This window comes from Abrus precatorius, unplaced genomic scaffold, assembly GCF_003935025.1.
Source record: "Abrus precatorius isolate BTA unplaced genomic scaffold, Abrus_2018 Scaffold11, whole genome shotgun sequence".
Taxonomy (NCBI): domain Eukaryota; kingdom Viridiplantae; phylum Streptophyta; class Magnoliopsida; order Fabales; family Fabaceae; genus Abrus; species Abrus precatorius.
The window spans coordinates 14,191,332-14,219,041 of record NW_020874303.1 but is presented as its reverse complement, the minus strand read 5'-3'; the positions used below and the strand labels follow the sequence as shown (position 1 = coordinate 14,219,041).

Below are 27,710 nucleotides of genomic sequence, written 5' to 3'. Positions count from 1 at the left end.
AATTATAAAATCTATAATAGTTTAACACGTCTAAAAATTTTACAAGTTTTGCATTTTTAGTAATAAAATTTATTTTTTAAAACTTAAAAATAAAAATTTCGCCCTGACATTTGACTAAAATTACTTCAAGTAGAGAAATAGTTTTAAAAAAATTATAATTTAATTTTTTTTTAAAAAAATATTATTTAAATAAAAAAGCCCCGTTACTTCTGTTTCACGCATGTAATTTCTCTTGTATTCAAAGAAATAACAGTTCTAACGATATTGAAGATCCAGATTCTGAAATTAAGCACACATTTCACATAGAACCTGAATATGATTCAAGGTCAGAGAACAGAAAAAGGGTGGGTGGTGCCAAATTCCTCCAAAATCTGAGACTATAAGGATTAAAATGTGATTTCATCAGCCTATAAAAGATAATATAGTCATCAGTCTATCAAGCACTCGGGCTCTGGGCGAGGATCAAAACACTACTGAAATAGGCAATTGAGATTCGACCAAAAAAAAAAAAAAAAAAACAGAAAAAGGTAATTGAGTTCAAGCAAATATTTACTGCATTGTCAGAAATCCATTAGCAACCATTTTTGTCTTCAAAAGCATGGCAAAAAAGGCATTGACATGAATGCCATTAATGTGAAATGAGGAGATAAACCGAGGCAACTGTCCCATCTAAGAATTGCCAGTCAACCTTAAAATTAAAATATTAAAATGAAGACAAATATTATGGCTTGTTATATCCGCACAATTTTTCGCCAAAACTGACAACACACTTAAATCGAAATTAATAATCGCAAGTTCATGTCTCAATCTCAAATAGTGACATAAAACGTAAATTATGATGAGGTAGGTATGACAAGTCATACATACAGAAATATGACATAGAATTTGACATCTGAGTGGCTTTGCTAGGCACTTTTGATTATTTATGATTAAAACTTAGCACTCACGACCTTAAGTATGGTCAGATACTGATATACATCTTGTCATGTTTTTAAACAGCAGAAACATTATTAATATTACTGATAACATGCATGCATGAACTGGTGCTCAGGATTCTACTGTGATACTTGCGCCAGATTATGATCCAAATGGCTGACAATAAAATAAAACATTTGCATTACCAGTAAATCCATATATAATTGAAAGAGGAAAGCATAACAATAAACATGGAAGTAATAAGGAAGGGTTTACCCTCAGATTTTTGGTGAACCTCTTTTCATTGTGAAGCTTCCAGCTCCTGTGTGTTGGATGCATTCTCTGATGTGTCTATGCAGGGACTGTTTTTAATTTGATCCATAGACTGGGCCTCAAACCAAGAATTCTTAAACCCAAGGCGGGAGAGTTGCTGATTACTTTTCAAGTCCTCATTTGGTAAGCAACTTACAGGAAAGTTCACCAGGTTAGCTGTTTTGCTTTCACGTTGCACCTTAGTAGAAATAGGTGACTCCAGTTTGTCAGAATAGTTTTGGGTTGACTCCATAGGCCTATGAAAAAGTAAACGAGCCACAGTTCTATCAATGGGATTCGTCTCTGTTTCAACATCAGGGATCCTGGCATATCTGTCATACAAATACGCGGTTCATACAGTGACAATAGTTAGCAACTTTAGCATCATCGCAGCATAATTGAGGTGATGACATTTACCAAAATGTTATATCCATCATTGTTTTTGCAAGATAAACATGCTTATAAATTAATTGGAAAAAAAATACTGTCATCACTAATAAGGAAACTAGGTAATAGAAGCCCTACTCTTGTGATTAATAGGTGTTCAGTTGAAAACAAAGGCACATGTTTATTCTGAGCAGCAAAAACCAGCTATTTACTTGAACTAGCTAACTAACGCCTAATCTGGTATCAGCGATCATCTTAACTGTTTTCTATTATTCCTAGCCAATGTGGGATATCTTAACTGTGTCCTATCTTAACATTGCACATTAGCCCTTACAAAGAGTATTTTGTCTTTATTCCTAGCCAATGTGGGATATCTTAGCGGTTTTCTCAGCCAGTTACTACTAAACTGACTAACATGAATTTCTTGACTTGGCAATAGCAAGTAGAAGTTGTAATCTGTGGCCACGATATTCAAAGGTTTGTGCATAACGTCCAAATTCCATCATGATATCAAACAAATGTACATTGGGATCAAGATCATGTCAATTCTGCATATTTGCAATGGGAACAGTAGGATTTTTTATTACTTTCCTGGTTCCTTTCATTGCTATCTGACTTGAATCTTGCTTGAGTATGATTCCTTCACCACAGTCATGTGCTGGAATGGCCTTCTTTCTATTCAAGATCTTGAATCCCTGCTTCTTGCTGAAGCAGCATGATTGAGAAAAGTAAATAATCTGCAAGATGAATGGAGGAAGAACACTTTGGTTCTTACAAGAACCAAGGGTGATATAAAAAATTGTGCAAACTATAGAGGGATTAAACTCATGAGTCATGCTATAAGGTTGTGGAAAAAGGTGATTGGAACATAGAACAGGGAGAAAACTAAGATTGCAGAAAATCAATTTGGTTTTATGCCAGGAAGGTCTACAACAGAAATTATATATATATATATATATATATATATATATATATATAACCAAGACAGAATTTGTAACTTGCTATCTTTTTGCCTAGCAGGCAAAGATTTACCTCCGTGGAAAAGATGATTCATTCAGATTGACATGAGATTCCAACCACATTGCATTGCTAGAACCCATGTTATATATTTGAAAAAGGTTGACTTGCTTCTTTCATGTTGCAATCCTTTTGCCGCTGAGCTCCCTTTCTCTTCGGTCCACAGAGACAAAATGTAAGACTGGTGCCAACAGTTCATCATGAAAGAAAGGACTTGCTGAACTGAGATCACTAACTAATGCTAACCTAATACTAATAAAAAATACTCTCCCCAGTTCCATTGCTACCGCGTGCTTTACGCAATCGATCGGATCATATAGATATCCCTTCAACACAACATAGGTCATCAAAAGGATCTCGAAGACCCACCAACGCACGAAAGCCGAGATTTTTTAGAAAAAAGATTCCTATTCGAAGGGTGCATAACCGCATGGATAAGGTCACACTAACCCGTCAATTTGGGATTTTCCTCGAGAGGTATCGGGAAGGAATTGAAATGTAATAATATCGATTCATACAGATACAGATACAGAAGAAAGGGTTCTCTATTGATTCAAACACTATACTTACGAGATAGGGATAAAGAAAAAAACAGAAAATTTCATTTCACATAGTACTTTTGATAAAAAATCAATATGATTTATTTCGTACTTTTTGCTCAATGATAAAATGGGTCAGATTCTACAGAATCAAACCTGAGACTTAAGGAAAAAAAAAAAGAAATCAAAAAAGAAAAATAAGTACATAAAAATGCAGTAGAAGAGTCCAGATTCCAAACAAACAAATTCAAACTTGATTGAAAAGAATCTTTCTGATTCTCAAAGAATGAGGGGGCAAAAGGATTGATCGAGAAAGATTTCTTGTTCTTATTATAAGATCATGATTGGATTCACATATGTTTGGTAAAAGGAATAATCTTCTCCTTTGAGAATAATAAAAAAGGAAAGTGTTCAATTGGAACATGAAAACATGACTGAATTGGTCCTAGTTACTCTTCGGAACAGAGTGGAAGAAGGGGGAAGATTCTCGAACGAGGAAACGGATCCAGTGACTTCAAAAGAATTGAACGAGGAGCCATATGATGTGAAAATCTCATGTACGGTTCTGTAGAGTTGCAGTAAGAGTGACTTATGTGTCAAATTTTCCACTATTACACCCAAAAAAACCAAACTCTCTCTCTCTCTCTCTCTATATATATATATATATATATAAAAGGACCTTCTCACACCAGTGTAAGCCTAGAAACTTACATTGAGCATTTCATTTAATTTACATCTAACGGTCAGTGAAGTAATAAATTATAGTCTGTTAGATGTAAGTTAAATGAAAGACTCAAATCAAGTATAAGAGTTTTTAGACTTACACTAGTGTAAAAAGATCTTGTTCCTATTATATATATATATATATATATATATATATATATTTTATGGAAGACAATAAAAAAATATCGCTACAAAGAAAAAGATTTACACATGATTTTTATTGACTTGGAGAAGGCATATGATCGGGTACCAAGAGAAGTGCTATGGAAGGATTTAGAAAAGAAAGGGGTCTATATAGCGTATATTTGGGTTATACAAGACATGTATGAGGAGTAATTACATGTGTGAGAACTTCTGGAGGCGTATCTAAGGACTTCCCAATTGGAATAGGTCTACATTAAGGCTCTTTTTTGAATCATTACTTGTTTAATCTAATTTTAGATGTGCTTACAAATGACAAACAAAAGATTACCCCTCAGTACATGCTTCTGTAAATGATATAGTGTTGGTCGAGTTTTCGAAAGAAGATGTTAATGTTAAACTTGAGTTACGATGGAATTATAGAATTTAAGGGTTTTTGCTTGAGTAGAAGCGAGACAGAGTATATGCATTGTAAGTTTAGCAAAAAACAAGATGAGAATAATGTGTTGAAAGTTAATCTTGAAAATGATATTATATCACAAGTTTCTAGTTTCAGGTACATGGAATCGACTATACAAAATGATGAGGAAATTAATGAATATGCTACTCACAAAATATAAGCTCAATGGTTAAAGTGGGAAAATACATTAGAAGTTATTTGTGACAGTAAAGTACCTCTCTAGTTGAAAAAAAGTTTTACCATACTACAATACGACTAGCTATCCTATATGATAGTGAATGTTAGGCCTTAAATGAACAACATGAAAAAAAAAAAGTGAGAGTGATAGAAAACAAAATGCTAAGGTGGATAAGTGAACACACAAGAAAGGATAGGATACAAATGATAGTGTACAAGAAAATATTGAAGTAGAAGCTATAGTGGAAAAGATGTCAGAAATTATCTAAGGTAGTTTGGTCATGTACGGAGAAGACCTTTGGAGGCGCTAGTAAGGATAATGGATTGCATGAATCTTAGTCCAATAAAGAGGCTCCAACAAGACAAAGTGGATAGTTTGGAGAGACAGGGTACCATTTGCTCTAACTTTCAAAGAGTGAAATGACTTAATTGAGTATGAACCAAGAGAGGAGAGTCTACCACAAAACCAATATGAGCAAAAGGATATAGTTTATAAAGTCCTTGTAACTCAAATCTAGTACCAATTATCTGTCCTGAACTGTGGTCCTGTAGAAAAACAGTCTTTTAGTAAAGGATACGATGCCATCTAAAAACCAATTAGACGATGGATAGATAACAAATTAAAGGGAGACATGGGAACCTAAAGATCATTATTAACAAATAGTGATGAAAGGGGATGAACAATACCAAGACCCTGAGATTGTGTGAGACCTATTGGTCATAATAACTTTTGGTAAATAATTAGAAGCAGAAAGAGAGGAGAAAAGAGACTTATTACTAGTGATGTGATAAGTAGCCCTAGAAGCAAGGACCATGGAGCAAGAGAGGTAGAGTGAGAGATACTAGTGAAGGAATTATTAGTGTGTGCAATAGAGGTAGCAGAACTTGAGGCTTGATGCTCCTTCTACCATTGAAGGAAGTCATTATAGGTGGGAGGAGAATCTGAAGTTGAAGGCACATTTAAAGCCATAAGCTCAAAAAGAGTAAATGAAGCTGCCTCGGCCATGGGGCAATGCAAAAGCAAGAGAAATTGAGGTAAAAAAGGGTGAAAAATGCCAAACAATGGCTACAGGAAGCAAAATCAAGCAAACCAATCACAGATCTAAAAGGGAATGGAGAAGCCATCAGTGTCAACAATAGTAGGGGAAATGGTATCACACGTCTCCACACACAGTAACAGTGGTGGCTATACAGGTTAGATCCTTTAATCGATGCGGGTCCAACTGCATTAGGTTGTGCACAAAGAGGCGGTTTAGATCATGTGGTCATCAGCTATTGGAACAGTGCACCCACAATAAACAGTAGCAGGGAAGATAAAAAACAACAGTGAGTAGTAGTGGAAATGACCGGAAAACAGAGATGAAGTTGGTTTCCGGTAGAAAAAATCACACCAAAGATGTTTGAATTAAAATTAGTCTCATAAAGCCAGATCTAAGGAGGAGTGCTACCCAAGCCTTATAGGGAATAAGTATGTTTGCCCTATTCCTAGCCGATGGGAGACATATTAACACACCCATCTCAAACTAGATTGCAGGATTGGACACCTGGCCTAATAGGACTGGACATGGTTTCAAAGCCTTTTTGGGTGGGCCCAAAATTCAAACCAAAAAGGCTTTGAAACCATGTTGAAAGAGAGAAAAGTGAGAGAACATGCAGATAAATCTGTGTCTTAACTACACAATAGAGCATATATTTATATTGAAAATAATAATAATTACAGAATATTCAGTTACCTAATTAATAATTACAAAGATAACCTTTCCTTATTACTATAATTACATCTATTTAACACTATCCTTATCTTAATTCTGTTATAGTAATAGAATAGTTATGCATCTTAACAACCACTGATTTTGAGCAAGTGCTGCCTATTTAATAGAAGATAAATGCTAGCAACACTCTTTAATACACTCTTTCAAATATATTTATTATTATTTGTTGAAATTTATTGAAAATCATTAAATTATGTGGGTCCCATGTCCCATTTAATGAATCCCATTCATAATTTGTTATTCCCAATAAATTTCAACCCAACAATAAAGAGTGTATTACAAATAGTGTGTTGCTAGCACTCCTCTTTATAGAAACATCAATATTTTGCCAATAGAAAGAAGTGTAGTTTTGGACAGACCTAGGTGGATTTTTGGGGCATAATATAACAAAGGATGGAGTAGCCATTTTATTCTGGTCAAGCATTCCCTTTTTTTACTCATTCTATTGCAGGAATATTTGTTAAGGAGATTATCAGGTTGCATAGCATGTGGCTGCTTCCATTGTTGGTCATTGAGACCCCATTTTGTAAAAGCACAATGCACTGGTAGTATATTTATGCAGCCTGTGTATCTGCCTAGAAACCACGGATAGTTCAAAATAGTAGCTATATCTATGTTATATCGTGTCATATACATATTTATGTCATACACTTCATAGACACTTCTACTTATATTTTGCAATTTTTTTATTTTAAATTTTAACCTTTTACATCAATAGAGATGAAAATACTATATTAATTAAATAAATGATATCATTTTATCATGTCTAAAATGACCATGGTAAAATTATAATTCTTTTTTGCTTTAGGATTTGTGTTTTCATATTATTTTTTACTATTTTTATGTATTGTATTATAGTCGTGCTGTGTCCTATAATTTTTTAAATTTGTTGTATTCCCGTGTACATGTATCCTTGCTTCCTAGGAATCTGCAACATGACATTGGTAGTAGTTTGATTACAAACTTTTGTCCTAATGATGGACTTAATCTTAGAGGAAGATTTGGACTTCCAAGAATATAAAAGCGAAAAACTCAAACACCAGATATTTTATTCATAAAGTGGTGCTAGGGACACATAAACCACAATGTATTCAGACTTTTTCCATTTTGAGTTTGTCCATTGGTGATGAAAAAGGAAATACACAGAACTCACAAGCACCAGGTATTTTCACATCCTATACTGTTTTCCTCCTTTTCTGCTTTTGATGTTCATCAGAGATGAAGGAATGATACTGAATTCATAATATTCAGTGCTTAACACATGCAATTAGTAATGGCATTTAAATTATTAGTGTATTATGGTAGCTTTCTTAACCTGTTTTGGACATTGCTTTCTTCCCTTGCAGCAACTTCAAGTTCTTCTCTGCTACTTTTGTTTGTACTGCTAGTATCACTAGCATAATGCCTTTGCATTGCACTCTGTGCCAACCGGAACAAGCTATCTCTGATGCAGAGTCTTATTTTGATGTCTAACTGTAGAAAAAGTTTGCCTCGGGATTGTAGCCATGTCCGGATTAGTATACAAGAAAACAGTTATACTGCATATAATACATTAGCAAGTATCAATTCAACCATACCTTTGATATAATATCCTGAAGCCTGTATAAAATGGCGTCTTCAACAAAATCATTATCAACTGCCACAGATATTGTATTAGAATCATCTTGTTCAATTGGGGGATCTAGAGCTGGAAGATTTCTTAGATCTTCATCAGTTCCATCACTATGATGACTTTGAATTTCTGGAGGACATTTTTGAGTGCTGGATTTACCAGTGCTACAAACTTGATGGCCCAATTGTTGCTGTTGTTTCTGAATTGCAAGCATTGCCTGCATTTGCTGCCGCCTCCTCAATTTTTCAATTTTCTCTTGAGGAGTCATGGTTTGGGGCCTGAGTGAGTCCACAGAATTCATCACAGGATTCACTATACCAGGAGACACTTCATACCCAGAAAGTGCTGGCTGATGCCGAAGATCTCTTGACTGAGTCTGTGATAACATTGGTACAGCAGGATATGTATTGGTAAGGTTCCCATACACAGAAGATGCCATGTATGGATTTATGATATTCTGATATAGGGTTTCAGGGCCTTGGATCTGCTTCTGTTGTCCAAGAATTGAAGAGGGAGAAGACTGTATGACAGAAGGTGCCAATTGATTCTCAAATTGTTTTTCTGGTGCTGCTGAAGGAGACCAATTACCATAAAAACCCTGCAAGGCATTCCCTTCTTGTTTTACCTGCAGTTTTTTCCGAGTTTTCAAAATATTCTTTTGCCTAAAAACCTGCACAATATATGAAATAACGTAGATCAAATACTTGATTGACTTTGGGAAGGAAACAGGTGAATATAAATTTTGTGCTAGAGCTGTCACATAATTATGTCAAGGGCGTTCTTCAACCGTGTATAAAAGGACATGCACATCTAATAAGACATATACACCCAAGGACATAAAAAATCAGTTTTGAATGCAAAAGAGGTGATTTCTAAAAATGCTAGATTACGTATTTCAAATTTCCTCAAACTAGCTATTAAGGGACATATAACGACTAGCCTCTAAACTCCTAAAGAACATTAAAAAATTGGATATAACATGTTAGTGTATGAGTGTAGTTCGGATCAAGTGTAGTTCATATCAGTTTCTTTAAGTGACAATTGTCTTTGTAACTGTTTTTTTGTTTCTGTTGTAATCGAATTAAGGATTAGCAGTTTGTATTTTTCTCTTATGTAAGCTTCTATAACTATTCATCATTGATCTGAATTGTATGTGTTTTGTTGTTATTCAATAAAATCAGAATTTCACTTTCTCCCAGTTCTCTCTCTGTCTCTTTTCTCTCTGTACATGGATTCTATCATGGTATCCAAAGCTTTTGATACCGAACCATAGTTCTGCTACTTTTAAAACTATAATTGCTTCCTGCCCTGTGGTCCTTCCAAAATTTTAAGCCATAGATTTAAATTTAAGGTACTGTTTGAGTTATGACGTGTTCATTTATTGTTTTACAATTTGAATCTTTAGTATATATTGAGCTCCTTCACCCAGTAATAGATGCTTATCACATTCCATGATTGATTTACATGCCCAGGACTACTTGCTTGGAGTGGTTGTGAAAACTCCTCCAAATAATAAGCTGTACATTGTTTTTGTGATTAAACCTGACATGCCATCCTCAGTAGAAAATTCCTCAATGGTTGTAACATGCAGAATAAAAGCGGTGCATTTGACCAAGGTTATTTTGTAATTCCAAAATCAAGACATGGTCTTGTAGATGAGTATACTACATCTGTTTCTGGTCACAAAGGAAGAGGTATCATTAACATCAAACTGCCCAATTGTGGTTCTGCCTGTGGAAGGGGCTATGAAGTCCAAGAAGTGGACAATAAAGAGTTTCTATGGATATGCAGTAGCAAAATTAAAGTTGACCAAGTTGGACGTAATAACTTATTGGGGTGTAATAACATTTTCTTTTATTTTAGCACTTATTTGGGGTTGGGATTGGGGTAGGTAGTAGGGAACGAGAAGGGGAAGGGGAAGAGGAGGGACTTATTTGCAAATATTTAAAATGTGTTTAGAGACTTAATTGCAAATATTAATTTTAAATAATAAAATATTATAAAATTAAATGATGTGATATGTCATGTGGTAGTGCTAAGCTAACTTTCTGTCAATCAGCTTAACATTTAACAGAAGGGAGTTAACATCAGGGATTAAATCCCAACTTTTTAATATTTTAGGGACTAAATTCTAATAAAATTTTTTATAAGGACTTGTCACAAAATGTGCTATATTTATAGGGACCAATCACATATTGAAGCCTAGCAATAATTACTGAATATTTACAAAATATTCAGTTAATTCCATTATAGATGGTGGCATTATATACTTTTATGCTTCTAAAATAATTTTGGATTTATTTTTAGTTTGTTCATTTTCTGTTGCAATATTTGCAGAATATAAACCAGAGGTCGCAGAAGTGGTCCTCCTCCCCTGTATCTTATCAGGAAGAAATAGGGATAAACCCTAATTACAAGATAAAACACAGCAGAACTTTGAGGCTCTGCACCTCCCAATGCCCAAAGGGCCTAGCTCTCAAATGGCAAGATACTCTTCTCTCCCAACCTCCTTTTATTTATACACAATCTTCCTTAATTCTTCTCTCTCAACCCAACAAATTAACAGATATCAACAACTAACTCTCTAAACAGTAAGCACTAACAGATATTGACAACAAACAGGTATGTTAACATATAGTTTGAAGGATAAAAGTGAAATTGTCTTGGTCCACCATAAAGATAGAGAGCAAAATAGTATAGATATTTGACAATTGACATACCTGCTGTGCTTTTCCAGTAGGCTTACTTCTAACTCCAGCACTTCCCATATCAGCTGGGATTTTGTGTGAATTTTGTATAACTTGAGATGCAGGACCACCAATCTTCTCGAAGCTGAGGTCCAATGATTCGTCATTACATTGAACATATTCTTCTTTGATTTCCAAAGGCTCAGTTCTATTCCTTAAAGCACCTGATGAACTTGTGTTCAAAGGTAAAGGTGCTGCATTGCTACTCTCATCTTTAGAGGACCAAAGCTCATCATAATTATTAAGACTTGCATGGCCAAATATAGGGTCATCATTGCTGCAAAATCATCACTTGTGAGAATATTCAGTCAGATAGATGCCATTGTAAGATACAAGACTAATAACTAAGAACAGATGTATATCTATAAACATTCACTGTTAATCAGGACTACAAAACTTCTTTCCAATGCTATCCATCTACATGCACTGTATAGTGATTAGTGAAAGCCAAGGGGATGTAAAACTACCTATTGATGATCATTCAAAGTTCAAATTTCAAAAAAATGGAGTAAAATTGTTCGAAAATTTCATTGTGTAATCACTCCCTTTTTTTTTCACTTTATGTTACTATATTATTGCAGCTACAAGTGTGCACAGCTACACATATTTTTCCATTTGATTTTGAAAGAAGGAACTTAAGAAGTTGTGAAAAGTAGTAAATGCAACAGTTCCCATAAATAGGATAACAGGAGAGAGAAGCTTTAGTCCATTTAAGACTTCAGTAATTCTGGAAAAAGAGTAATATGATATCAAATACACTTGTGATCATAATGCTACAAGAGACACATGCATTATACAGTATGATGGAGATAATCTACTTTACCTGAAAATTCGATCAAGGTCATCAAAACTTCCTATGTTGGCCCAGCCATAGTCAACAAAATCACCTTGTTCTTTACCTTCGTGAGCATTTTGGAAAATCTCAGCATCCTTTTCATGTTGTATAGTCTCTTCTGTCAAACATTAACAGAATTAAGAATGGAAAAATATAACAAAATTTAATGCATATTATTTTTTAATATAATGTTGGTTAGACAAGCAGAAAAAGTATCAACAGACAGAGGCCTGTGCATACACAAAAACGCATAGACAGACACGTTATCTAGTCATAATTCCAGCAATTAGCAATTTTACCACCTCTTGATGAACTGAATTTGCTATGTTCACTTAAATTTTTAGATACTTCAGTACCCAGGAAACCCTTGTCAATTTTAGCAGCACTTGATAAAGACAAGTCAGGCCATGAATTTGTTCCATATCCTGAGGCAGGTAGTTCTCCACTGTTATCAAGGTTGGAACTGCTTCCTAGCTTTCTTTCATGAAAATCACTTTTAGCCTCTGGTCTCTTCAGCTTAGTTGCAGCAACTTCCTGATTCCATTCTTTTTTGTCACTGAGATCTTCATTTACCTCTGGATAAGGCACAATATGATCATCACTCTCGACTCCCTCACCCCATATTATGTTAGCAAGCTGAAAACAATTAATTATTAAATATTAATATTATTGACGATATTGAAGTTAACAATAAAAGTACAATCTAGATGTTGACAGTTGTAACATTAATAGACACCAGGAAAAATAGAAATCCACAAAGCAAGAGGACAAGACATAAGAAAATTTACAGCAACTTTATTACCACGTATCAAATAGCCTTTGAAACTAATGAAGGATATGTCCATTTAATTATTCATTCTGATTATGACGGATAGATATTAGAGTGGTCCCTGGATCACTGCAGTACTCTACTGTTAAAATAATAGTTAAGCAGTTATTCTATCTTGTAAGTCAGTTAGTGTATACTGTTGTGTGCATCACGCAGAAACTGAATCACACACTAAATATACAAGGCTGAACTTTGTACAGAATAGTTAAGATTCACAAATCAGATTTTTAAAATTTTGAAACCTCATATCTTCTCTCTCTAAGCTTTCTCTAATTTCCCTCATTTTCTAGCATTTTCTATTATTCTCTCTAATTCTCAGTTCTTAATATGGTATCATAGTCTTCAATTTTGATCTGATTCCAAGGCTTCAGCAAATCTCATCAACTCTGCTGGATTCCATGACCAATCAATTCTCTCAATCTTAGTGAAGTTAGATGACAAAAATTACCTTCTTCAGAACAGCAAATTGAAGGAGTAATCAAGGGCACGTTGACTTCAAGATTTTATTGCAACAACAATTCCACCAAGACATCTCTATGAATATGATCGTGATGCAGATGTTGCTTCTGCGTACCTAGGATGGGAATGGCAAGATCAACTTGTTTACCTAGTTACTCTCATTAATATCAGATTTGAGCATTTTCATGATGTAGTTGGGTTACTTATTTGTTTTATAAATTACAGATTTGATTTTGCAAATATGGTTTAATTTAGGATTTGATTTTATAATTAGGTTTTAATTTTGAAATTATTTAGCTATTTAGGGATTTCATTTTATTTTAGATTTAATTTTGATGGGGCTTTCTATGGCCTTAGTTATAGAGGGAGACTTTAGAATATAAGAGTTTTCGCTTGAGTAGAAGTAAGATAAAGTATGTGCATTGCAATTTTTGCAAAAAAACAAGATGAGAGTTAAGCGTTGATAGTTAAATTAGAGATGATATTATGCCACAAGTCTCAAAGTCCAGATACTTGGAATCAATTCTAAAAAATGATGGAAAAATCAATGAAGATGTTACTCAAAAAATATAAGCTGAGTGGTTAAAGTGGGGAAAGATATAATGAGTTATTTGTACCCATAAAGTACCTATCAAGCTGAAAGGGAATAAGAGAATCCAAGAAAGGAAGAAAAGGAAGAGAGAAAAGGGAGATAGAAGAAAAGAAACTTCGTTAAGAGTTTTTCCAATATTATTCTAAAAGCTGAGTTTTGAATCAGTTACACAAATATATATAGTTAGAGTTTAGTTCTAACAATCATGACAAAATACAGTTGTCATAACAGATTTTGTAACTAACTAATAACTAATCTGTGACATTAGTTCTAGCTTAAAACAGAATGCCAGAAAAGAGAAAAACTAATACAACCGAAATCAAAACTACTACAACCGAATTGTATACTCTAATATCCCCCTGCAAGCTCAAGAGGGCTTGGCAGAAAGTTTGGCAACGACTCTGAACATGGATCTATAGACAGTGAAAGGGGAGGGTGAAAGAGATTTTGTAAGAATATCAGCCCTTTGATCAACAACAGGCACATGGACCACTTGAACTTGCTTGGAAATTACCTTCTCACAAACAAAGTACAAATCAAGTTCAACATGCTTCATCTTGGAGTGCAAAACAAGATTATGAGCAAGACTAATAGTACTTTGATTGTCACAAAATATGATAGGAGCGTGTGAGACTTGAAGTTCTGAGAGTAGTGACTGAATCCAAGAGAAGCGAGAGCCAACTACGTATTTTGCCACTGTACGGGAGCAAGCAACAACAAATTGCTTCTTAGACCACTAGGAAACTAAGTTTGGGCAAAAAAATATAGCAACACCAGAGGTGGAGCGTCTGTCATCTGGATCAGACACCCAGTCAGCAGCATCACAATAAGCATAAACGGAATAGTGGGAAGTCGAAAAATTCGGCTGTATGAACAAACCAAACTGAAGAGTGCTTTTAAGATAACACAGGACATTCTTGACGGCTTGCTAGTGTGGTTCCTTAGGAGCACTCATGAATTGACAGACTTTGTTAAGAGAAAAGCTAATTGCAGTCCTTGTAATAGTAGTATACTGCAGAGCACCAACAACTCAATGATACAGAGTAGGATCAGAGAAATCTTCAGTGCCAGTTTTGGACAATTTACAGCCACCAACCATAGGTGAAGAGATAGCATTAGCCTCAGCCATATTAGTCTTAGTCAACAAATCACGAATAAATTTGGATTGAGAGAGCAAAAGAGAATTATTGGAGTGACTATTGACCTCAATCCCAAAAAAATAGTCAAGATCACCCAAATCTTTTTGAGAGAAAACTTCCAATTCAACTTCACAACTAGAAATTGAATGAAATCAGGATTGTTACTAGTAACAATGATGTCATCTACATAAAGCAGCATGTAAATCACAGTAGATGCAACTTTATAGACAAAGAGAGAGGGATCACACTTGCTGGATTGAAAACTATAGGTGAGAAAAGTGCTTCTTAGTTTTTCAAACCAAGCTCTTGGAGCTTGTTTGAGGCCATAAAGAGCCTATTGGAGTTTACATACCAAAGTTTTATTTGAATGCTCAAAACCAAGTGGCTGAGTCATGTAGACTTCTTCAAGAATTTCATTTAGGAAGGCATTGTTGACAGCTAAGTGCTGAAGTTTCCAATGATTTGTTATAGTAACAGTGAGCAAAATGCGAACTGTGACCAAGGTTATCAATGGCAGATGGTAGGTATGACGGAAACCCAAAAAACTGCCATAAAATTATGGCAGCTGCCATAGTAGGTTATGGCAAATATAATAAAATAAATATAAAAAATATTATATAAGTCATAAGAAATGATAAAAAAGAATCAATTAAAAATATAAGTAGTGTAACCCACAGCTCAACACATAATTCAATATAAAATAAATATAATAAAATCAGTTTTGGGTTTTCTATTAGGTTGTCTTCTCTATTTTTTATTCATCTTTTCATCTTCTGCTACTCACTTATGGGTTCTGTCCCCCAGTGCAACAGTGGGTAAAAATGTCTACTTTTCCTGTCCCTGATGCAATAGTGGCAGCAAAGGGGTTCTGTCCCCAGTCCAACAATGGGTAAAAATGTCTAGTTTTCTTGTCCCACAGTTTTTGGGGTTTTTTAAGGATAAAAAAGACTTCTCTCTTTAAAAAAAATTAGCTTGCCCTTTTGCCCTCAAAAGGATCATGTTTTAAGTTTTTTTAAAGGATAAAATAATCTTATCAAACAATATCACAAACCCATTCTCTTCACTTTTGTTCAATGCTCCCTTCTCCAATATACATCTCTGTCTCTGTTTTTTTAGAGGGCACATCTCTCATCCTCTAATTTGAGGGTGGCTCCCTTCCCTAATTTGTCTCTGTTTTGCTTCCATCATTAGTCACCGGATTGGAGCAATCGTTGTTGGAGCTGTAGCAGCAAGAATCACCAAAATAATAGGGGTTGAAGAAGACCCAAAACCCCAACAGGAATGAAAAACAGAAGATGGAAGGTGAACCACGAGTGAAGAACACAAATCAAAGGAAAAAGAAATGAGAGACAAAGAATGGCAACAATTATTTTTACGGTTGGGCCTGTGGGTTTTTTCTCTAGACTGGGTTGGGTTTGTGACCCAACCCATTTTTTTCCTGCAAAAAACCCATTTTTCTACAAAACCGCCATTTTTCTGCCATGGCTGCTGTTACCGCTATGCATGTCACAGCCACCATCGGAAAACGCCATAAAATGTCATGCTTGTGACAGAGAGTATGAAAATCGCCACCGATTCCTGTTATAGTGCTGTCATAATGGTTATTTGATAACATTGACTGTGATAGACTTAATGACAATTAGGAAAACATACTCGTTGTTCTTTTACTAGTCGTGTCCATTGTCATTCTACTTCTCCCTTTTCTTTAATTCACACTGATGTGTGGGATCTAAGTCATACTTTATCTACTTTAGGTTCAAAATATTATTACTTCTATTAATGATTATTCTATATGTACTTGGTTATTTTTAATGAAAAATCGTTCTGAGTTATTTTCTATTTTTAAAACGTTCTTTTTTGAAATTAAAACTCAATTTGGTGTTCCAATTCGTACTTTACAAAGTGATAATGCTTGTGAGTACTTATCTAATCAATTTCAAAATTTTATGGCTTCTAATGGTATCCTTCATCAGACCTTTGCCTATACTCCACAACAAAATGAGGTTGTTGAACGAAAAAAAAAATAGATATCTTATTGAAACTGCTTGTATTCTATTTTGTCAAAGTCAAGTTCCTCATCGTTTTTGGAGTGATGTTCTTATTGCATGTTACTTTATTAATAAAATGTCATCCTCAGTTCTTCAAAATCAAGTGCCTCACTCTATCTTATACCATCACCAGTCCCTTCACCCTTTACCCTCCTCTGTCTTTGAGTCCACCTGCTTTATTCATGACCTTAATCCCAGACTTGATAAACTCTCACCATGTTGTCACAAATGTGTTTTTTTAGGTTATACTAGGTCTCAAAAAGGTCATAATTGTTACTCTCCAGCTCTTCGTTGCTATTTAGTTTCGGCTGATGTCACCTTCTTTAAATTTGCTCCTTTCTTTACACCCAGTCCTCCTATTTTTAGTCTCTAATTCGCACTCATAACTGTTCCATAACATTTCCTGCTGAATCTTTCTCTATACAGGAATGGAGTACGGGACAGACAATTGGAGTAGGATCTGAATCGGGTGGTCTTTATTATTTCCAACCCCCTTCCTCAGTTGTCTACATTGTTATAGATTCCCCTCTTCTCTTGTATCGTCACCTAGGACATCTAGGTCTAAATAAATTGAAGCACATGGTTCCTCACATCTCTCATTTACAGTCTTTGGAGTGTGAGTCATGTCAATTAGGTAAACACATTCGAGCCTCCTTTTCGAGTGCTGTCCATGGTCAAGCAAAATCTCCATTTGATCTTGTTCATTCAAACATGTGGGGTTCGAGTCGTGTTAATTCTATCTTAGGACATAGGTACTTTGTTATTGATGACTACTCAAGATGTACTTGGATTTTCTTAATGAAAGAGCGTTCAAAATTATTTACAATTTTTCAGAATTTTTGCAATGAAATTCAAACACAATTTGGTCACTCTATTCGTATCTTGCATAGTAATAATGCCAAAGAATATTTTTCTGCATCTTTTAATCATTTCATGACTTCTCATGGCATGTTACATCAATCCACTTCCACACACCCCTCAACAAAATGGCATTGCAGAAAGAAAACATCGTCATATTATTGAAACTACTTCAACTCTCTTGTTACATGCTAATGTACCTTTAAAATTTTGGGGTGATGCTGTCCTTATAGCAACTTTTTTAATAAATAGGATGTCATCCTCTACTTTAAATAACAAAGTACCTCATTCACTTTTATTCCCTAATGACTCTTGGTTTAAAGTCTCCCCACGTGTTTTTGGTTCCACTTGTTTTGTCCATGATCTCACTCTAAGGCTTGACAAATTATCTGCTCGTGCTGTTAAGTATCTCTTTTTGGGGTTACTCTCGGGTGCAGAAAGGATACAAGTGTTATTCTCCATCCACTCATTGCTTTTATACGTCAACTGATGTCACCTTTTTTGAAGATACACTATATTTCACCACATCAGTCTCTCCAAACTCAATTTCCCATATTCTTCCTGTTCCTTACTATATTCCCCTTGTCACTAATCCTTCAATCTCTGATGTGCCAGAGTCTCCTAATCCCTCTTGACCTGCTATTCCTCGTCCCCTGGCTACGTATCAGTGTAGACCTCGTCTTATTCTGCTAGAGGAAGTAGTTTCTGAGTATTCAGGCCACTCATCTCCTACGCTAGTTTCTCTATCTACTTCGGATCCATTTAAGACACCTGTTGATTTGCCAATAGCCCTTCAAAAAGGTACACATTCAACTCGAAATCCTCATCCCATTTATAATTTCTTGAGGTATCATTATTTATCCTCTTCCTATTTTGCCTCTGTGTTTGCTATTTCCTCTATTACTATTCCTAAAACAGTCCAAAAAGCACTTTCCCACCCAGGGTGGCAACAGGCTATGATTGACAAGATGCAGGCCTTAGAATCCAACCAGACTTGGACACTTGTTCCCTCTCTTCCTGAGAAATCTACAGTTGACTGTCGTTAGGTGTTTGCTATTAAGGTGGGTCCAGATGGACAGATTGATTGGCTAAAAGCTTGATTAGTTGCTAAAGGCTACACACAAACTTTCAGGCTTGATTATGGCAACACCTTCTCACCTGTTGCAAAAATGACTTCAGTTCGCCTCTTTTTATCCATGGTTGCCACACATTGTTGGCCCCTCTATCAACTAGATATCAAAAATGCATTTCTCCATAGTGATCTAAAGGAAGAGATTTATATGGAGAAACTCCCAGTTTTGTTGCTCAGGGGGATCACAAGGATTTGTTTGCAAGTTACGTAAGGCTTTATATGGCCTTAAACAAAGTCCTCAAGCATGGTTTGATAGATTTAGTACAGTTCTCCAACAATTTGGGATGACTCGCAGTGAAGCAAACCATTCTGTGTTTTATAAACATTCTTCTACTAATCAGTGCATTTATCTTGTTGTCTATGTAGATGACATTGTTATCACAGGCAATGATCATAATGGTATCACCTGACTCAAGCAGCATTTGTTTCAACATTTTTAAACCAAGGACTTGGGTTGATTGGGATATTTCCTTGGGATTGAAGTAGCTTAATCGAAAACTGGTGTTGCCATATCTTAGAGAAAGTATGCTCTTGATATTTTGAAGGAAATAGGAATGTTGGATTATTAGCCAGTTGATACCCCTATGGATCCAAATGTCAAACTTATGTCAGATCAGGAGGAGTTGTATTCAGATCCAAATCGATACCAAAGATTAGTCGAAAAGCTGAATTATCTTACTATGATTAGGCCAGACATATCCTTTCCCGTCAGCGTTGTGAGCCAATTTCTTAACTCCCCTCGTGATAGTCATTGGGATGCAGTGATTCGAATCTTGAGATACATCAAAGGTTCCTCTAGAAAAGGATTAGTCTATGAAAACAAAGGCCATATTGATATTGTTGCATACATAGATGCAGATTAAGCTGGTTGCCCAAGTGATAGACGATCAACTTCAGGATATTGTGTATTGATTGGAGGTAACCTTATTGCTTGGAAGAGTAAAAAGCAGAATGTTGTTGCTAGATCAAGTGCTGAAGCTGAATATTGAGCAATAGCCAACATCTCATGTGAACTTGTATGGCTAAAATAGCTTATTGCTGAGTTAAAGTTTTGTGAGGTAGGACCTATGAGACTTATTTGTGATAACCAGGCAGCCTTACACATTGCCTCTAACCCTGTCTTTCATGAACAGACCAAGCATATAGAGATTGACTACCATTTCATTCGTCAGAAGGTTCTTTCTGGTGAGATTGTTACATCATTTGTGAATTCTAATGATCAATTAGCTGACATGCTTACCAAGGCACTTCGAGGTCCAAGGATAACATACATTTGTAACAAGCTTGATGCATATGATATACATGCACCAGCTTGAGGGGGAGTGTTGAGAATATTCGTATTTCCATTATTAATATAGTTACCTTCTTTCCTTTTATATAAAAATCTGATTTGTTATGTAAATAATGTAATTAGGATTCTGCTATAATTACTTAGTAAATCCCTATAATCAAGGGATTTAGTTTGTACAGATTTATAATTATAAGTACCTATCAATGACAAGACTAGACTAAGTTTTTACCCTAATTATTTTTCTGTCTCAAGTGAATCCATCAGGCAAAGCTGCTAATATATTAATTTACTCACAATGCAATTGGAGTCATCATTTTTTAATTTCTAAGCAGGAAAGAGAATTACTTATCTAACAAAGAGAAGTAACCATGTCAAGTTTTCAAATGGTTGCAATTTGTAATAGTCATCTGTGATTCTCTATTTCTTGATTTTTTTTTTCTCTGTTTAAGCTTCTACTTTGATAAAAGTTTGAGGATTGGTTTCTCAAGATCATCATTTTTGTTTAATTTAGCTGTCATTGTTGTAAATGATTAACTCTACTGTAACCTATGTAGAACCTATAAATAACTAGCATATACTACATATGTTTCTTACGGGATTGTTTAATTAGATTTCCTTAGCTTCCGTAATTTGAAGTATTGAGCTTTGTAAAGTCATTATTCTGACCTTTCCTTTTGTCTCTTGTCACTTCACTTCTTAGGACTGTATTGGAAAGCCAGAATATTACTTCACTACATTTGTGTTCATCTATTCTTTTTAGTTCTACTTTTTGATTCGATTTTTTTATTTTATTTCTTGAGTAAAATGTTTTATATTGAATATTGAACCAGTTCTCAGGAGTATATTCAAGGCTTCCTTTGATTTTTCTGCTTCTGCAGGCTGGGGAGAAAAGGAGAGTAAAGAAGAATGGATTATTCTTTAACAAGTAGGGCAAACTCAGGTGCTTGGCAGTTTCTGCTGTAAGTAGAATGTGCCGACCAAGATGGTGACTGAGAGTTGTGTGTTTTGTGTGCTAACTAAATTTTTACTTCGTTCCATATTCTATAATAGGATAGAATTAGCTTGAGCTGTAAGTGTGAATTTATACAGTCATTTTTTCTTCTTCAATATTTAGTAAATTCTTTTTAGCTCCTTTCCGTGCCATGCAAGTCCATTGTTTTACTGCATACTCCTTCTGTGGCCGAGATCGATGAATCAAGCGGAGTCAGCATTGTTGTGCCTTTTGACTTCAAAGATGGAGAATGTTTTTGAGGAAGTGTTCATGAAGGGTGAGGAGACACTCTTTTTGAGGGTTGGATTAAAGTGTGATGATTTCTCAATCTGTTTTTCTTTGGCCATCCAGCCACCAGATTGGTTACCTGATTGTGGGGTGCTCAACTATATCCCAATCTCACCCTTGTGGGGCCTGCACACGTTTGTTTTCACTTTGATCAAGCAGTTGTTCATCATGCTCTGCGATAATTCATTATTTTTACAGGATCTATAATAATGTGACCCATCTTCATCAAATAGCTGTAATTGGTTAAGATGGGATGCCCAAAGGGGAGGGGAAGGGTGTGGAAGAAGAAACAAAGAAAGTTAGAGGGACTTTTATGTAATTATATAAAATATATTCAAAAACTTATTTATAAATATTAATTTTAAATAAAAATAATAAATGACATGGCATGCCATGAATTGCCATGTGGTGCCACGTGGAGTAATGAACTGAATCTCTGTTAGCCAGCTCAACACTTAACAAATAATGGAATAACGGCAGGGATTAAATCTTAATTTTTCAACTTTACAGGGACTAAATCCTAACAAAAACAGGGACTAAATCCTAACAAAAAATTTTGTAGGAACTTATCACAAAATAACCAACATTTATAAAGACTAAAAACATAATTAAACCTTTTATAAAATATGATATTCATTAATTTTTAAAAAATTAATTTTATACCATTTTACATAAAAGTAAGTTAATGTCTTATTACACTATTTTATTTTAATATATAATATATTATTAATAAAGTTGAAAATTAATTTTAATAAATTACTTTTAGGTAGTAACACTATTAAAGTGTTTATTTAAATTAACCTCACTCATAGATTTATATTGAAAGGTGTATTTATAACTAGACGTAAAAATTCATCTCTACTGCCAAATGTGAGACAAAACTGAAATAGTAGCCCACGATATATCTAGAGGATAGAAAACACCCAGAAAACGTGAACCACTAATTGAAACAGGCAAACAGCAGCTCAAGAAACACCAAAACAGATATCGCGAACCACCCGCGCAAAGAATATCCACACCCAAGGAACGCGAACACAATACCTAGAGAATGTAGACCACCCACGCAGAAGCATGCCCACAGAATGTGAACCACCCACGTAGAAGAACCCATTACAAAGCCACCCACACGAAGTACAAACACAAAGAAGATGCAGACACAAAGTTTGGTCACCACATGCGATAGGGTTCTAGTAGTATAAGTGGGTCAAAAATTAATGAGAAACAGGTAGTTTTATCCGGGTCATTATATCTTACTTCACCACCAGGATCAAATCGGATTGACGATCCCACGATCTTATAGGAAAAGATCGCAATCTCCAGCGATCTTGGCTGATTCCAATCTTGTTTGCGATCCAGATCGTGGAGGTTGAGCAAGATCGTGCGATCTCACGATTAAGATCGCGATCTTGACAACATTGGTTGGAATTGAGTTCTAACGACCATGTCAGAATACAATTGTCATAACAGATTTTGTAACTAATACAGATTAGTTATAGCTTAAAACATAATGCTAGAAAAGAGAAAAACTAATACAAAACTAATACAACCGAGTTGTATACTCTAATAGGGAAGTTTTATCATATTCCAATACACCAACTATACTATATGGTAGTAAATGTTGAGTCTTAAAGGAAGAACACAAAAATGAGAATATAAGGTAGATAGGTATTCACACGAGAAATGACAAGATAAGAAATTATCACATTCATGAAAATGTTGAAATAGCACCTATAACGAAAAAGATAACAAAATTGTCTAAAATGATTTGGTCTCGTGTAAAGAAGACCTTTAGAAGTACTAGTAAAGAGAGAGAATGACACAACTTTCAGCCTCATAAAAAGGAGTAGATGGAGACCCAAAAGAACCTTAGAGAAAGTTATTAAAAGAGATCTTTTAATTAATAATATTTTTTGAAATTTTGGTTTTGATCAAACTCAATAGTATCATGTGATCTATGTAAAGAACCTCACCTAGTAGACTAGCGGGATAAGGTTTGATTGTTGTTGTTTCTATTTCAGGCCTATTTAGGGATTAGGGTTTGTTTGGCATATAAATAGGCTTTATAAACAGTTGACAGCTTTTGAATAATAATTTACTTCTATTCTTATTTTCTGTGAGTCGGGAAGTGCTTGCCCTAGAGAATTATTCGAAGTATATTAAAGTAAAAACGTTAAAATTGCATATGGTTCTTGTTGAAGTCTCACATCAACTATAAATATGGCTAAATAAGAGCTTATAAAGGCTAAAACAATTCTCACCTTAAAAGCTAGTTTTTGGGGTTGAATTAGGCTTAAAGCCCAAATTAAACATGGTATCAGAGCCTATTATAGATCTAATACTGGGTCACCCTAGATTGAAAAAAAATTCTAACCCTAAAAATTTTCTCAATGCAATTAACTTGGCTCCATGGATTTCCCAGTGCAACTTATCTGGCCCTGCGACCTTCTCAGTGGTACCTACTTGATCTCACAGCTTACAATGCTATATTAAAAAAAACAAAGTTTTACAATTTCCACACTCTAAATCTCTAATCTTGTTGAAGTCCCACATCAACTATAGATATGGCTAAATAAGAGCTTATAGAGGACAAAGCAATCCTCACCTTACACACTAACTTTTGGGGTTGAGTTAGACTTAAAGTCCAAATTTAACAATTCTTTTACTGCAATAGTTGGTGTTGATTCTGAATCCATTTTGAGTTAACTAACTCTCCATTATGTCCTACATGTCCTTAACTTATGTGCAACCTTTTGTACAATTGCAATAGTTGTGGTTTTTGACTCTTGTAAATTTCAATATTTGAAATCACGAAATGATTGGCAGTGCTAAAGAAGTAGATGGCATCTAAATCTTCAAAGATGGAACTGTTTCTGGGATGAAGAAATAATGTGAGTGGCATTGTAGATTAGGTCATCCAAGTTTCTTGTATCTAAAACACTTATTTCCTAAACTTCAAGAATAAATCCTTCTTCAATTAATTGCAAAACTTAAATTAACTAAGCTTCATCACTCTACTTATTCCCTTCAATCTTACAAAAAGTCTAGTCCATTTACTCTAATTCATAGTAATGTGAGGGGGGCCAGTCAAGATGCTACACCCCTAGGAAAGAAGGGGCTTCTCACTTTCATAGATTATCAAACTAGACTGACTTGGGTGTACTCAATGAAAGAGAATTCAGAAGTAGAGGGAATCTTCCAAAGGTTTCCTAATTGATAAAAACCCAATTTCAGTAACAAATAATAATCTTTGGTAGTGGCAAAGGGAGAAAATATTTCAACAATGTTTAAATAATTTCTTCTGACGAGAAAGGATCATCCATCAAAGTTCTTGTGTTGATACCCCACAGCTAAATGGGGTGACCAAGAGATAAAAAAAAATAAACTTGGAAGTTGCTCAAGCATTGTTATTTCAAACCAATATACCTAAATATCTTTTGAGGTGATGCAATCTAGATTGCAACTTAATTAATCAATAGAATACCAAAAAAAGTGTCAAATCTAAAACCCTTTTGGATATTTTCATAAGAATTTTTCCAACAAATAGACTATCCACTTTCTTGCCCATAAAGATATTTGGTTGTACAGTTTGTGTTCACCTCATGAACCAAATCAAAATAAACTTGATCCTATAGCAAAAGAGTGTGTTTATTGGTTATGCATCCAATCAAACACTACAAGTGCTTTGATCCTATTTCTAAAAAGAATTTTAAAACCATGGATGTTACCTTGATTTTGAAAACACCTTGTATTTTTGTACGCATCTTCAGGGGGGAGAAGAGTTGAAAACTCACAGCAATACATTCAGACCTTAGGGATAGAATTTTTACAGTCAGATTTTTCAATCTTGGAAAAAAAAATCTGATGTTCAAAATAGTTATTTCCAAACTTTAGGGATAGGATTTTTAGGATAAGATTTCTTAACTCCTGAAAAAAATCTGAAGAGAAAAATAATAAGTCAAATAAGAAAAGTGTCAAACATTGAAGCTGCAAATAAAGATCCGCAGGCTATATCATGTTCTGAAAGCCTTGAAACAGAGGAGATGAAACAATCAATGACCAGGGGCCAAATGATACTAATATTTTCTCTCTCAACAGATACTATAAAGATGAATGAACCTCAACAGCGCCAAGAGCATGAAAGCCCACACCAGGTAATGTGCTTTTTAAAATTGTACAGACTGTCCAGCTGACTTCTAATCCATATATTGAGTATGTCAACTTGGAGTAAAATCAGTCTAACCTTTCCATAGCATTCCATAAAGGTGTAAGGTCTTGCACTAAATATCCCATTTCTAACTTTGTGTCATATGATAGCTATAATTTCTCGTTCAATCCCTATAATCAAGGGATTTGGTTTGTACAGTAATTATAAATATCACGGCTTCTGAATGCTAATTCACACATTCAGACTTGCCTTCATTGTTTGTGCTATTCTGTCTCAAGATGGTATCAAAGCTCACACTCCATGGGCCTGATAACAACAACAAAAATTGCTACACTTCAAGAACTGTCAACCCCAGTTGTCCTCACCCGGCCACCATTCAGCCTGAGACTTCAGCCCTAGTCCCAAAAGCCTTTGATCGGCTGTCCTACCAATCGCTGTCACCTTCCGGTTGTCCACACACTGTCACATCAACGGCATGTGTATGCCACGCGCCACCCTTCACACTGCCGTTCATCTCACTATTGATGCCATTCTCCATGTCAGCACACCGTGTCTCTTTTGGCCCTGGGTGTCAGTTCCCAAGTTGGTGAATTTTTAGTATCTTCCTCATCTCACCTTGTTAGATATCACAATGGTTTCAGGTGTGACAGAGTCAACTGCTACCTCTGACAGATGTGGTCTTCAAGCAAAACCTCAGTATCCTTTGTTTTCTCTAGAAATCCATCAGAAACTTCAAAGAAATTTAATGGGAAAAATCATATCAATTGGCAAGCTGCTGCGGGAATCTGGTTATAGAGTCAACGCCACTAGTGAGAAGTCAGATATACATATACAATCTAACCGCACAACATACCTAGTTACAAAGATCTGTGCTTAAAATATGTGAACACTCTACATCAACCAAGCGAAACTAACTAAATTTTAAACCTATAACACTGTTCAAGTTAGCTAGAGATTCCTAGATTCCTTTAAAACAATGAACTACTGAGAATATGCTGTCCTTCATTCAATTCAATTGAATCTCATAATTTCCTGACAGCAATGCTTGTTTCCATGAACAATGATAAGATGAAAGTGTCCAAGAACATGGAAATCAGATAAAGGGATGTGCAATAAAAATCCACCAAGTACTTGCTATTGTTTCACTCAAATCCATGTTTAGTGCAGGAATTGATTCCAGCCTCTTTATTCTGCGCAATCAATGAACACTGTGAATCAAAAAGTAGCCCATTTACAGAAGATATCAACAAATCATCCCATACTCTTGATTTTTCATGTCTTTCCCTGGATTGCCTGATAATTATGTTAGCCTTCCATCTTGCCAATAATGCACAAGTAAATTTAAGGCATCTGAATATCTGATAGTGAGTAATGACCACAGTCATAGGATATTGACCATCTACACTACCATTTCCAAATTGTGGCAGGGCCAAAAGAATACCATAAACCTTCACTCAGAAATCTACTGAAACCAATTCCTAACTTGCCTTTACTATTCCATTTCATGCAATATGTAGATATTGGAACATCAATTTCAAATTACTGTCTGGAGGGTCTAGTCCACAGTCCATAGTCCATAGTCCATAATCTCTCTGTGTCTCTCTTTCTCTCTCTAGCTGAGAGATAGGCCCCAAAAGACATAACAAACATAAACAGATATTTGTTACAGTTCCCAATATTTGACGACACAAAAAATTATAAACATTTCACCAATAAGAAAACCAAGACGAAAAAAAAGAAAGAAAGAAATTCTTAACAGCTGCACAAACTACATCTTCACCTCAATCTTCTAATAAGAAAAATCATCAAATTCATTGCAACAATTAGTGTTTAATCACATCTTATAATACCCAAAAAAACTACCAAAATAAAAACAACAAGAGTCGTTGACTCTGACCAAAAATTCAACTAAACAATAAAAGAAAATTAAAAAAATAAAATTCACTCACCTCTTCGTCGTTCCAATCAAACATTTCTTATAATTCGAGCAACACAATCCACAACGCCAAAACCAGAATCAAACACCAGGCATCGGGTTAGCTCACTCATCGCCGAATTCACCCCAAGATCACAGAGAAACGCACACCATTAAATCGAGTCCAGAACGAAACGGCGTCGTCTCACACTTCGCGCTTCGCAGATAGATAAAAGTGTTACAGAAAGGAAAGAGAGCCGAAGCTTTCAGTTGCAATCTTCACAGAGCAAAACGGTACCCGAGAGTTCCAGAGAGCGAGGGAAAGAGGAAACAGAAGAGAGACAGTGTATGGGGTCGGGTGCACGT

The 27,710-nt window shown here is 35.2% G+C and overlaps 1 protein-coding gene across 13 annotated transcripts; it reads right to left on the bottom strand.

Annotated features, from left to right (window-relative positions):
• Nucleotides 1-428: 428 nt before the first annotated feature.
• Nucleotides 429-27,710, bottom strand: LOC113856296 (protein LNK2). 13 transcript variants are annotated; one of them, XM_027488064.1, is made up of 9 exons: nt 27,379-27,665; nt 11,937-12,273; nt 11,626-11,755; nt 10,776-11,079; nt 8,021-8,725; nt 7,759-7,916; nt 1,385-1,559; nt 1,192-1,300; nt 429-688 (listed from the first exon to the last, which is right to left on the bottom strand). In XM_027488064.1, the coding sequence occupies exons 1-8, from the start codon at nt 27,400-27,402 to the stop codon at nt 1,217-1,219; spliced, it is 1,917 nt and encodes a 638-aa protein (XP_027343865.1). In that variant the 5' UTR covers nt 27,403-27,665; the 3' UTR covers nt 429-688; nt 1,192-1,216. The 13 variants fall into 13 exon arrangements, 10 of the variants coding, with proteins under 10 accessions (XP_027343865.1, XP_027343858.1, XP_027343859.1 ...); XR_003502883.1 differs by lacking the exon at nt 429-688 and adding exons at nt 701-1,092; nt 2,202-2,351 and having other exon boundaries at nt 1,192-1,559; XM_027488066.1 differs by lacking the exon at nt 429-688 and adding an exon at nt 701-1,092 and having other exon boundaries at nt 1,192-1,559; nt 8,021-8,079; nt 8,215-8,725; nt 11,940-12,273; nt 27,379-27,702.